This window comes from Mirounga angustirostris, unplaced genomic scaffold (genome assembly GCF_029215605.1).
Source record: "Mirounga angustirostris isolate CCGP_5_RB_7025 unplaced genomic scaffold, mMirAng1.0.hap1 SCAF_10, whole genome shotgun sequence".
Lineage (NCBI taxonomy): Eukaryota > Metazoa > Chordata > Mammalia > Carnivora > Phocidae > Mirounga > Mirounga angustirostris.
In genome coordinates, this window is record NW_026991718.1 from 134,375,763 (window position 1) to 134,389,169 (window position 13,407).

General features: G+C 39.9%; 1 protein-coding gene and 1 pseudogene across 11 annotated transcripts in view; both read left to right on the forward strand.

Moving 5' to 3' along the window:
• GNAS (GNAS complex locus) overlaps positions 1-3,271 on the forward strand; it is a 53,853-nt gene extending 50,582 nt beyond the window's left edge. For all 11 annotated transcript variants that reach the window (XM_045886025.2, XM_045886026.2, XM_045886027.2 and 8 more), the window contains 7 exons: positions 1,228-1,282; positions 1,416-1,489; positions 1,586-1,644; positions 1,752-1,872; positions 2,053-2,183; positions 2,456-2,523; positions 2,754-3,271. In XM_045886025.2, the coding sequence (XP_045741981.1) occupies positions 1,228-1,282; positions 1,416-1,489; positions 1,586-1,644; positions 1,752-1,872; positions 2,053-2,183; positions 2,456-2,523; positions 2,754-2,900 (655 nt within the window). In that variant the 3' untranslated portion in view covers positions 2,901-3,271. The remainder of the gene's footprint in view (positions 1-1,227; positions 1,283-1,415; positions 1,490-1,585; positions 1,645-1,751; positions 1,873-2,052; positions 2,184-2,455; positions 2,524-2,753) is intronic.
• A 6,597-nt stretch (positions 3,272-9,868) lies between these two features.
• On the forward strand, positions 9,869-12,023 carry LOC123850656 (phosphorylated adapter RNA export protein-like; annotated as a pseudogene).
• The last annotated feature ends 1,384 nt before the right edge of the window (positions 12,024-13,407 follow it).

Here is a 13,407-nt window from a genome sequence, read left to right on the forward strand (position 1 = left end):
GCGGCTGGGGAGCTATTTCTGGACTGGTGCTGTAATGTAGGACTGATTGGGCAAGTTAGTATATCCTCTAAGCCAGACTAACTCTAAACTGGTAAAGAGGACGGGGGGGCGGGGGGAACGTACAGAATTTCTTCAAAGTATGACTTTTCTCCCTTTGTGATTTTCTTTTCAGTTTTAAAACAATTCCAACCCCCCCATCTCCTCCCCCTGCCCCAGGAAAAACTCCCCCCCCTGCCCAGTTTTAACATTCATTTTCCATATTAATTAAATCACCCCAATCTTTCTAAAGTTCCTTTTCCTAATGGTGTGTCTAGTCCAGCAGCACCTCGAGGTCGTCATGGCTTTGGGAAAGTCGTGGCCCACTCTTGATATAAAGCTTCCTTATGGTGGATGGTTGTCTCTCAGGCCCCAAGCCCCTCTTTTGTGCAGGATCCCGGCCATAGAAGGATCCATAACCTGGATGGCTGTGGGATTTTTTTTAAAAACTCAAAAGTCTCCTATCTGGAGGGTTCTATTTCATGGACCAAACAGAACGGAAGGGAACTTTGTGTTTGTTTCCTGTTCGGTGTGGTTAGGCCAGAAAGGGCCCCTTTGTGTCAACCTCTTTTGTTCTCTTTTAATAAGTGAGATTCTTAAAAAGTAGGAGGAAGGGATACCCATTCTGAGTAATTCAAACAAATCTCATTTTCACGAGTCCCTTGAGGGGAAAATCCTTGCTGCTTTTAAGTGTGCCGTTTTACTTTAAAAAAAAAAAAAAGGAATGGAGTAGAAGTATACAGTTTTCAAATTACTTGCCATTTTAGTCAACGGCGAACAACTTGAAAATTTTAAATTTGTAATAATTTTCAAATGGCACAAGATCAGGTAGGCGGCCTGGTTTGGGGGTCTCTGCTGGTTGCACAGAACCAAGTCCAGAGTCCCCCAACCCCACCCCCGCTTTGGTCCTGTGCTGTACCTGTAGGCCAGGGGCCCTGAGAGGCCTAGATCTACTAGTCCCCCAAATACCTTTTCTTAAATGCTGCTTGCTCTAACCTTTCTAAGGAATAGGCTTTGAGTCCTCAACATAACCAACACAGACAAAACTCCCGTTGACTGAATGCCATATAACTGTGACACCCTCATTTCCATTGAGCTCAACTTCATAGCGAGACAGGAATTAGGGGCAAATCAGCATGAGCTCATGAGCTCCTTGAACACCCCTGTGTGTCTCTGTTCTTTTCCTCCCAGCTTCCTGGACAAGATTGATGTCATCAAGCAGGCTGACTACGTGCCCAGCGATCAGGTAGGTGGAAGTCCTCACAGTCAGAGGACTTGGAGCTCTCTTTCCAAGCTAGTCAAGACTTTGGCTTCCAGTTGGCCATTATTAATATTCCAGTTGGTTTGGGTGAGATCCATTGACCTAGATCTTGTTTTAGGATCTGCTTCGCTGCCGCGTCCTGACTTCTGGAATCTTTGAGACCAAGTTCCAGGTGGACAAAGTCAACTTCCAGTAAGTGAACGGTTCCCTTTTCAAGATAGAGACTGGTTTCCTTCAGTTCCCACCAGCAGAGTGGTGGGGTGACCGGGTGTCCTGTGTCTCCTGCAGCATGTTTGACGTGGGTGGCCAGCGCGATGAACGCCGCAAATGGATCCAATGCTTCAATGGTATGGAAGCCATAGACCGCTCTGCTCTGTAAGGACGTTGTGCTCTTTGAATCATTAAGGTTCACGTTCACCTCTAACAAGCATTGCTTTTGCTTTCTTGCGTGAAGATGTGACTGCCATTATCTTCGTGGTGGCCAGTAGCAGCTACAACATGGTCATTCGGGAGGACAACCAGACCAACCGCCTGCAGGAGGCTCTGAACCTCTTCAAGAGCATCTGGAACAACAGGTTTGGGAGCATCCCCTTGGCTTCCTCCCAGCCTCTCACCGGGGGGGCGGGTCCTGTGACTGATCCCAAAGCCCTGTATTTGCACTGTTACTAGAAAGAGTCTTGTGCATGTATGTCAGACCCCTTGCAGAAAGAATGCTTTCTTTTCCTGGACATTAAGCCCACATTGCTCTCTGTTAGATGGCTGCGCACCATCTCTGTGATTCTGTTCCTCAACAAGCAAGACCTGCTCGCTGAGAAAGTCCTTGCTGGAAAATCGAAGATTGAGGACTACTTTCCAGAATTTGCTCGCTACACTACTCCTGAGGATGGTACGTATGGCCTCCTGCTGTTGGACTGGAGCATAGTTCAGTTCATGGGTCCCATACACTCCCGAATGTGCTACAAGTCTCCCTCTCTGGAGGTTTTCCACATAGGAAATGAACAACCTCTAAGAATGTAAATCTCCCTTCCCTCCCACCACCAAACTGTAAGGGATCTGTAGGGAAGCAAGAAAAAAGTTAAGGGGCCACAATGATGCCAGCACCCTAGCTCTGCCCTTAACCTTTTAATGACCTCACCAAAATGGTTCTGTTCTTCGCAGCTACTCCCGAGCCCGGAGAGGACCCCCGCGTGACCCGGGCCAAGTACTTCATCCGCGACGAATTTCTGGTGAGGAGAGACCGTCTTTGGTTTTCTCTTTTCTCCGGGGGGTAAATTCACTTGAACATTTGGGGCTCAAAAGCTCTTCAGTTCTTCCGTGCCATTTCACTGGTGGCCAGTGAGGATTTTAGCTTGCACGTAGCCGCGGTAAGTAGCCGGTCCGCTCGCCCCTGGCGGGTAGCCCGTCGATGGCTGGAGGGAGGTGGCGCGGACTCGGCTCTCTTGTGTCCGCCCCGCAGAGAATCAGCACCGCCAGTGGGGACGGGCGGCATTACTGCTACCCACATTTCACTTGCGCCGTGGACACCGAGAACATCCGCCGCGTGTTCAACGACTGCCGGGACATCATCCAGCGCATGCACCTTCGTCAGTACGAGCTGCTCTGAGAAGGGGACACCCAAATTTAAGTAAAGCCTTGAGCACAATTCAGAGTGAAGCGTAATTGTACACGCAGTTGATCACCCACCATAGGGCATGATTAACAAGGCAACCTCTCCTTTTCCCCCCAAGTGATCTTGCGAAGCCCCCCTCTCCCCTTCAGCTTGCTTAAATATTCCAAATTTAGAAAGCTTAAGGCGGCCTACAGAGAAAAAGAAAAAGGCCACAAAAGTTCCCTCTCTCTTTCAGTAAATAAAATAACAGCAGCAAACAGAAATAATGAAATAAAAGAAATAAATGAAAGAAAAAGAATAAATGAAATAAATATTGTCTTGTGCAGCATTAAAAAAATCAAAATAAAAATTAAATGTGAGCAAAGGATGTGAGTCCTGTGAATTACTTGCGGCTTCGCACAAATATCCATTGTTCATGGTTTGTCCCCATAATTTGGGTTTCTGAAAATTCAGAAAGGCTACCACTGTCCTTTGCCCAAGCCCACGCCCCTTAGGAAACCATTAGCCCATGTAAAGACTCCCGAACTGGTCATTGCCACCCTATCCATTCTACCAACTTCCCTTATATAGGTCATCACGTTGTGCCTGTTTTACCTAGAATCTCTCCCCAAAATAGGTGTTAGGTTTGGGGTGCTCTGTCCAGCTTTAGGATATGGACTCGCGTATGTGGGGGGAAATTCAGGAATGCAGTGTTTCAAAAGACGGGAAGTGGGGTGACTCAAGAAATGGTGTACAATGTAGACCTTTACCAAATCATCACATGGTACACTTAATTATCTTGGAATTTTGTCCGTTATCCCTCAAAGTTGGGGGAAAAAAAAAAAACGAGCTATCAAATAGAAATGGCTTTGAAACAAATGGCTAAACGTTTGGGGACAAACTTAAACTGGATCTCTCTCTCCGTACACAAAGGAATTTTATGTGGATCAATCACCGTTTAAATACAAAAAAAGTCCTTTAAAATGGATATTTTAACAATTAGAATATTGGTTTATAGAAGGCCTCTTCTATATGATCTAACCTCCACAAGCCATGGGGGTTGAGTGGGCTATACAAAGTGAAAATTATATAAAACAAAATATGAATGGGGTGGAGACTGGGTAAAAATCTGTAACAAAGGGTTGATTTCCCTAATAAGCAAAGTACTCATAACTAATAAACCGTCATAAAAGTGCAAAATTCACGAACACACAGTTTACTTGAGAAAAAAATACAGTAACGGGGAAAATGGGGAGTCTCATAATAAAATGCACTATAAACTCATGGGGGGTGCTGGGGGGGTGGTGGTCAGCATCCAGAGGCTGCACATGAAACTGAGTAAAGCTGTAATGAACTGTGGCTTGGGTCTGAGGTCCACTTGGGCTCCCTAATCTTCATCCCCAGGGTCATACCTTAAGCTTGTGGTCACCCCTGGTGTGGCTTCCTGGAGAGGTGGGAGAAGAGACCAGCTTGTCTTCAGCATCAACCGCTGCACCCTTTGAAAGTGGCCAAATGAAACATTAAGTTGATTCTGTAATTCAGCCCCAAAATCCATTTATGGTTCTAGTTTCCAGATAAAATTAATCCCAGCCAAATTAATCCTCTCACATAGCTCCCCAGGGGTGAGCAAAATAAGCCCAAAGAGGGCAGAAAAAGTAGCAAATACCCATCTCCATAAACCCTTCGAAAGCTTCCTACGTAATATTCAGTCCACATAAAAACTGTGTGCGTGCTCTGTAGATTTTGTTGCAAAACAACTCTCCAAAACACCCCCAAATTAACATCAATCTACATAAGTGCTTATTATGCAAATATAGCCAAAAGACCAACCCACCAATCCCCATAATCCTCCAAAGTACTCCAAATAAACAGCTAACAAAAACCTGGGTACCAGCTATCAAGACCAGCCCACCAGGATGGCCAGCTCTTCCAAGATGGCTGCCTGTATGGCACGCCCCCCCGCCCACATAGAAATTCTGGAACCTTCTCTGAAGAATAAACAGAAGATTACCACAGCACTAGCCACAGATCCATCAAAATTAGGAAACAAATTCTCAGGCCCTAGAGCAGTTAAACCAAGAAAATGATGCCCCAGAACCCCACCCCCTTGCAGGTCAAAACTGGTCCTTTTATGACCCTCCTCTAGAAGGAGGGTCATGAAAGTCAGTTACCCAGCACCTATTATGTGCCAACCACTGCCCAGTGAGACAGTTTTGGCCATCACCACCATTTTACCAATGAGTCAACCCAGGCCTAGAAAGTAATTTGCTGTAAGAGACAAGGCTGGTAAACGGGGAAAATGGGCTTCAAACTCAGGTAGCCAAAGCCCACTGCCTGACTACCACACCATACTGTCCTTCTGGAAGACAAAGCAAAAAGAGGAAAAGGTCTCCTGTTGTTCTTTCCAGGATGCCAGTTGTCAGGAGTCCATGACCTATGACCCCAAGGGGAAATCCTGCAGGCTCTTCTGGATGGTGGAGTAGGTGGGGTCGGTGGCAGAGCAGGGAGGGGGTCCTCTTTCCTCGGACAGTAGCATTGGACATACTCCTGCCTTCCCCCCAGTTCAAAGGGTTGCTTTGGTTCCCCCTCCAGTCACTCAAATGTGTTTGAGGGTTCCTTCTGTTCGTTCCTTAGGATTTATTCCTTCTATTGAAAACACTTCCATTTCTACTTTCCCTCTGACCTGGTCCCAAACATAACTTTTATAGGGTTACTTTAAAATCTAAATTCTAGGATCTTCAGAAAGCCAAAAAACTATGAGGAATTTCATCTAAATCTTTGATTACAAGTAGCCATTGGTTTTTAAAATTTCAGCTGAATTTTACATCTTCATTTGAATGCAAAACAACATTTTTCTAAAGGTAACAATTTGTGCCACACTTTCTAAAGGTGTATAGACCATATATAACTATGTATTGACCTTCTAGAGAATAAGTAAAAATAATAATAATAAACCACTAAGCTCCCCAATAAAGCTTAGTATGAGGAGGGTCTAGAATTGAGCAGAATCTTTACCCACTTTCATTTTTATTTAAATGTGGGCAAAATCATACTCCCCAAAATGACCATCTCTGCAAAACCCGCCTATGTCAAATGACATTCTATTTTAATGGTTTCTTGGCCATGACTGGTCATCTTTGTATGCAATGAATGTATAGAGAGCATAGGATCTCTGCCAGCCACTGAGAGTTTTGCTCTCATGGGGTTTATATTCTATCAGGGGAGACATGTATTTACCAAATACATAATCAAAAGAATTACAGATGGCGACAAGGCCTCCGAGCTAATAAAAAGAATGGGGCAATGGGGAATGGGAGATATTTGGGGAGGGATTCCACTTTAGATAGAAGAGCCAGAGAGGGCCTCTCAGGGGAGGTGACTTTTCTTATGGGAATGCAAAAGATGAGAAGGAGTTGCCATCCATGTGAGTAGCTAACATCGATATTTTTGATTAATATTAATTATTAAAACATCATACTTAATATTTATGGAGTACTTTAACATGTGATAGGGGCTGTCCTAGGCCCTTTTTGTGAATTATCTCATTTAATCTCTTTGAAACCCTTTGAGGATGTATCCTATCATCTGTACAAGATGTACCCAATCTGTGCCCCATGGTACAAAATTTTAAAAAGTGATATTTAAAACATGGTGAATAATTTATGCAAATTATGCTTTTAACGATGGCTACACTAAAAAGGCCATTGCAGTAAGCACTTAATTTGAGTAATTGCTACCCAGGTTCCTCTTTTAGAGTTAGGGGATTTGGTGTCTTTGTGATAATTTTCCTGTGTTTAAACATGCATATACTATGAACAACTCAAGTTTTCTGGTTTAGTCTAATGTATTCTCTCAGTTAGGAATGTATTCAGCTGCCCGTGACAGAACCTTGACTTGGGGTGGCACAGATAAACAGAGGCTTATAACTCACTTCACAGGAATCCTGAAGAATTCTGAAAGTGGCTCCTAGTGTTACTTAAGCAGCTCATCAATAGCAGGGCCGGTGCCTCTAACAATTCTCTTGGCTTCTTTCTCTTGGTTGCAAGACGGTATCACATCTTTGCCCAAGGCAGAGAGGTGAAGGAAAGACAGCCCAGCCGACTGTCTCTTCTATCAGGAATGCAAATGCTTTGTAGCTGCCCTTCCATTTTCTCAACCACGTGAAATACACATAGATACCTAGATAGTAAGATAAATAGTCAGATGCCTAGATAACTAGCTAGACAGACAGAAAAATGTATGTTTAATAACACTACCACATACACAGAGAGAGGATTTATAATTTTCTGTTGCACAGAGCTTGATGGAACATCTAGAAAGATCTAGCCAGTACCTACAGTTTTTAAGGATTAGGGAAGATAATAGGAAAAAAAAACTTTAAATCATAAGAGAGCAATTTGTATAATTCTATGTAAATCAGTTTGAAAGCCTAGACGAAATAGATAGTTGTCCAGAAAAATGCTGTTTATCAAAACTGACCCTGGTGGAGACAAAAAAAAAAATCTAAGCAAATCAGTTACCATAGGGAAAAAAAAAAAACCCTCACATTACCATAGTGAGCACCATGACAAGTTGGATCCAGGCTCTTGTTGGAGTGGGAAGCTAGGAAATGGAAGGAGACATGAGGGAGGCTAATGGGGTGTTTGTTTCTTGACCTAAATGCTGATTAAACAAATTTATTTGAGAAAATTCACTGAGTTATATACCCATGATTCATGCAGATTCCAGCCTGTATACTATACTTCAAAATTTTTTTTTAATTGAGAGAAAGGAAGAAGGCACTAGACCCAGGTAGTTTTACAGAGAATTCTACTAAATCTTTAAAGATCAAATAATTCCAACACTACTTAAATTATTTCAGAGTATAACCAAAGGAAAATTTCAAAATTATTTTTGTAAAACAGGTATAACATTGATTTTAAAATATGCCAAAGATTGCATCCAAAAATAAAATTACAGACCAATCTCATTTATAATATCAATGTGAAAATTTTAAAATATAAGCAAACAGAATCCAATGTTACACTTAAAAAATAATACATCATGCCTAGATGAGATTTATTCTATGAATTCAAGGTTGGTTCAATATTAGCAGAATAGCAATATTTGTAAAATTTAATACCCATTTATATTTTTGGAAATCCAATAAAATAGTAATCAATGGGTGCTTTCTTAATGACTATATGTATACTATATATATAATTATATATATATTTTTATAGATCATATATATTTTTATATATTATAAATTGTATATATAACATATAAAGTACACTATGCATTATCTAAAATGTACTTTCCTATATGTTTTACATATATAAATATATTAATTATAAGTATACTAAATATATTTAAATATAAATATATTATTAACTGACGATTAAGTAACCAATTAACATAGATATGTTAAACAGCTATACAAATTTTTTCTCCCCAAACCAACATTTTACTTAATGAGAAACCTCTAAAAGCTTTCCCATTAATGTCAAGAACAAGAAACAAAAAAGACAAGGATTCCACATCACCGTACTATTTATCACTGTATTGGAAATACATACCAATTCAATTAGATAAAAGAAAGCAATTAGAGGCCTGAGAATTTGAAAGGAAGAAGTAAAACTTTTATCTTGTACTGAAAATGATATAACTATCATGATTCCCCCCAAAAAAATCCAGAAAAATAATTACTAAAAATGAGAATTTAGTAAAGAACAGGTTTATGAGATCAACATGAAAAATCAATAGCCTTTCAATAATGGATAGATCATCCAGACAGAAAAATCAATAAACAGATGACTTGAATAATACTATAGACCAAGTGGACCTAACAGATATATACAGAACTTTCTTCTCAACAGAAATAGGATAAATCAATGTTAAGTCATAAAACAAGTTTTAACAAATTTAAGAAGATCAAAATTATTCCAAGTGTCTTTCCCATCCAAAATAAAATAAAACTAGAAATCAATAACAGTAAGAAATGAGAAAATTCAAATATGTGGAAACTAAACAATACATTTTTGAACGACTATTGGGCCAAAGAGAAAATTAAAAGGAATTTTTAAAGTATCTTGAGACAGACAAAAATGAAAATACAACATACCAAAACCTAAGGGATGCAGCAAAAGCAGTACTAAGAGGGAAGTTTATAGTGATAAACGCCTACATTAAAAAAGAGGAAAGATCTCAAATAAACAACCTAACTTTACAGCTCAAAGAACTAGAAAAAGAACAAACTAAGCAAAAGGAAGGAAATAATAAAGATTAGGGCAGACATATATCAAATAGAAAAACAATAGGAAAAAAAAACCCTACAAGTTGGTTTTTTGAAAAGATAAACAAAATCAAGAAACCCTTAGCTAGACTAAGGAAAAAAGAGAGCAGACTCAGTCGGTGGAGCCTGTGGCTCTTGATCTTGGGACCTTGGATTCCAGTCCCACATTAGGTGTAGAGATTGCTTAAAAATAATATCTTTTTTAAAAAAGAGAGCAAAGACTCAAACTTTTAAAATCAGAAATGAAAGAGGAGACATTACAAATTGGATAACCAAGAAGAAGTAGATAAATTCTTAGAAACATACAACCTACCAACACTGAATCAAGAAGAAACAGAAAGCCTGAACAAACCAATAACAAATAAGGAGACACTATTAGTAATCAAAACCCTCCCAACAAAGAAAAGCCCAGGACCAGATGGCTTTATAGGTGAATTCTGTCAAACATTCAAAGAAGACTTAATACCAATTCTTCTTAAACTCTTTCAAAATAATAGAAAAAGAGGGAACACTTCCAAACTCGTATTACGAGGCCAATTACTCTGACACTAAAGCCAGATAAAGACACCACAAGAAAAAGAGAACCACAGGCCAATATCTTTGATAAACATAGATGCAAAAATCCTCAATAAAATACTAACAAAATTAAAAAGCACATTAAAAGGATCCTACACCATGACCTAGTGGGATTTACCCCTAAGATGCAAAGATGGCTCAACGTATGCAAATCAATCAATGTGGTACATTAACAAAATGAAGGATAGAAAGTACATAATCATCTCAGTTGATGCAGAAAAACATTTGACAAAGTTCAATATCCACTGGTGATAAAAAAACTCTCAACAAAATAGTACAGAAGGAACTTACATCAACCCAATAAAGGCCAATATGAAAAAAGTCCACAACTAATACCATGATCAATGGGAAAAAAACTGAAAGCTTTTCCTATAAGATCCAGTACAAGGCAAAGATGCTAACTCTTGCCACTTCAGTTCAACATAGTACTGGAAGTTTTAGCCAGAACAATTAGACAAGAAATAGAAGTCTTCCAAATTGGAGAGGAAGAAGTAAAATTACCTCTGTTTGCAGATGACCATGATCATATATACAGAAAACTCTGAAGGCTCAACAACAGCTGTTAGAACTAATAAATGAATTCAGTAAAGTTGCAAAATTAAAAACCAACACATAAAAATCAGTAACGTTTCTATACACAAACAACTACCCAAAAAGGAAGTTAAGCAAACCACCTAGGCTGTGGGAAGATGCTGCAGGAGGCTGGTGACATGGAGGATGGGCAGCTTTCTTTTCTTTTTTTTTTTTTTTTAAGACTTTATTTATTTATTTGACAGAGAGAAACACAGCGAGAGAGGGAACACAAGCAGGGCGAGTGGGAGAGGGAGAAGCAGGCTTCCCGCCGGGCAGGGAGCCTGACGTGGCTCGATCCCAGAACCCTGGGATCACGACCTGAGCCGAAGGCAGACACTTAACGACTGAGCCACCCAGGCACCCTGATGGGCAGCTTTCTGACTTGGATTCTGACACGACAGTTGCACCCAGTGACAGGCCGCTGCAGGGACCAAAAACATTAGGTGGGGACAGACCCGTGAGGCCCCTCCAGGGTACAGCAACACCAGTATCACATTATCAGACTGTTAAAAGTGTGGATTCAAGTGAAGAGAGTTTTTCTGATACAGATGATAACAGCTCTCTTTGGAAATGCAAGCAACAGAAATGTTTTAACCCTCCTCCCAAGCCAGAGCAGCCAGAAACCACCTGTTCCTGGAGAAGGTTAACAACATATGGGGTGCTGGGCTACAAGAACAGAATCAAGGTCCAGTGGCCACCGAACTTGCTATCTTGGGAATGGAGGGTGCTATTGACAGAAGCAGACAATGGGAGACCTACAATTATTTGCTTGCTAAGAAACTTAAGAGGAAATCTCAAGAACATACAAAAGAATTAGACAAAGACCTAGATGAATATATGCATGGTGGCAAAAGAATGGGATCAAAGGAAGAGGAAAATGGGCGAGGTCATCTCACACAGAACTGACCTCTTAAAGACAGGCCATGGGTTGGACTAGAAATGAACTCCAAAGGCCGGCATCAGATCACAGAGGACGATTCACAGGAGAAACTGGCTGATGAAATTTCTTTCAAGTTGCAGGAAATGTCTTTCAGCTTGCAGATCTTTCCAAAGAAAGATCTGACAGCACGAGTAGTGAGGATAATTGGGAACAAAAAGGCACCTGAACTTCTGATGGAAACTGCTGAAGTTGAACAAAATGCTGGCCTTTTCGTAATGAATGCTAGTTGAAGAAAAACACCAGGTGGAGTTTTCCTGGATCTCCTGAAAAACACTCCTAGCGTCAGCAAGGAACAAATGAAGGACATTTTCTACATTGAAAATCAAAAGGAGTAGGAACATAAAAAGGCTGCTAGGAAGAGAACACAAGTGTTGGGGAAAAAAGATGAAACAAGCTATTAAAAATCTAAATTTTCAAGAAGATGGCGATGCATCATGAGAAACTTTTGCAAGTGATAAATATGAGGCACTGGCCTCTCTTGACGAGCCCCCAGCAAGCTGTGCAGAGGCCAAGGCAGATGTAGAGGGAGCCACTGAGTTGACTGTTCTCACAATCTGGACATCTTTTAGTTCATTCCTAAATGGACTAAGGGATTTTGAGGAATAAACCTTTCTAAAATAACATATAATAAGCCATTGCTATTGAGATTGCTTTGTTTCACTTTGCACTGATAAACATAAAAATCTGGAGAGAAAGAACGGTTTTCTTGTTTAAAATAAAATTGAATTTGTGGGAAGATGAAATTTTTTTTTTAAAGATTTATTTATTTGAGATAGCGAGAGTGAGCGAGCACAAGCTGGGAGGGGAAAGGGGGTGGGGTAAGGCAGAGAGTGAGAGGGAGAAGCAGACTCCCCGATGGGCAGGAGCCCCGAGGGGCTTGATCCCAGGACCCCTGGGATCAAGACCTGAGCTGAAGGCAGATGCTCAACCAACTAAACCACCCAGGTGCCACAGGAGATGAATGTTATTGATAGAAACATTCCTCATGTCCAACAAAATACTTAAAGGTATATAGCAGAGGATTTAATTTCTCAATCTGTTGCATGTGGTAATTATTACTAGTTGATAATTACTTTTGTCCAGGACATTGTAACATACTATTCACAAATTTGTTTTCTTTTTCTGATTTATCTTTGCAGCAAATTATGATTGGTTTCAAAACATTCCGGCAGGATTAGGATTAAAAGATCCTAATAAGGTACATAAATTGTTAAGCTATTACAAATGCATTCAAATTTAGTTTTTCTGTGTTCTAAGAATTTTTAGGCAATTTTAAGGATAGAGACTAAAATTAAAATAGGTTTACACTGATGGCTCTTCCCACTTATTTGTCCAGAAATAAATTAACATCAGAAGCTTTTCAAAAAGGTATTGGCTCTTAACTTTAACTTTGTTTTTGACTTCTTTTTTTTTTTTTGACTTCTTTTTTTTTTTAAGGGAGGTTTTTTTTTGTTTTATTTATTTTTTAAGATTTTATTTATTTATTTGACAGAAAGAGATGCAGCGAGAGAGGGAACACAAGCAGGGGGAGTGGGAGAGGGAGAAGCAGGCCTCCCGCGGAGCAAGGAGCCCGATGTGGGGCTCGATTCCAGAATCCTGGGATCATGACCCGAGCCAAAGGCAGATGCTTAACCAACTGAGCCACCCAGGCACCCCTGTTTTTGACTTCTTTTTAATTAACTCATTCATATGTTAAATACTGAATGTGATCCATACCTGTGTAATTGCCATGGAAATTAAAACATTTCCAGGGGTTGCCAAAGACTGTTTTACCTTATGTTTAAAAAGTTGGGTATTAAAAATGTTATCTTGGCAAAAAAAAGAAAAAAGAAAAGAAAAGGAAGAAAAGAAGAAAGAAAGAAAGAAAGAAAGAAAGAAAGAAAGAAAGAAAAAGAAAACAATCCCATTCATGACAGCAACAAAAAGAATAAACTACTTATGTATAAACTTAACCAAAGAGGTGAAAGACTGATAGGCTGAAATTATAAAATTAAGGAAATTAAAGAAGACACAGGTGAATGGAAAGACATCCCATGTTCATGGATTGGAAAAATTAATATTGATAAAATGTCCATAATATCCAAAATTATCTATAAATTCAGTATAATCTCTATTGAAATCACAAAGGTATTTTTTACAGAAATAGAAAAAAATTCCAA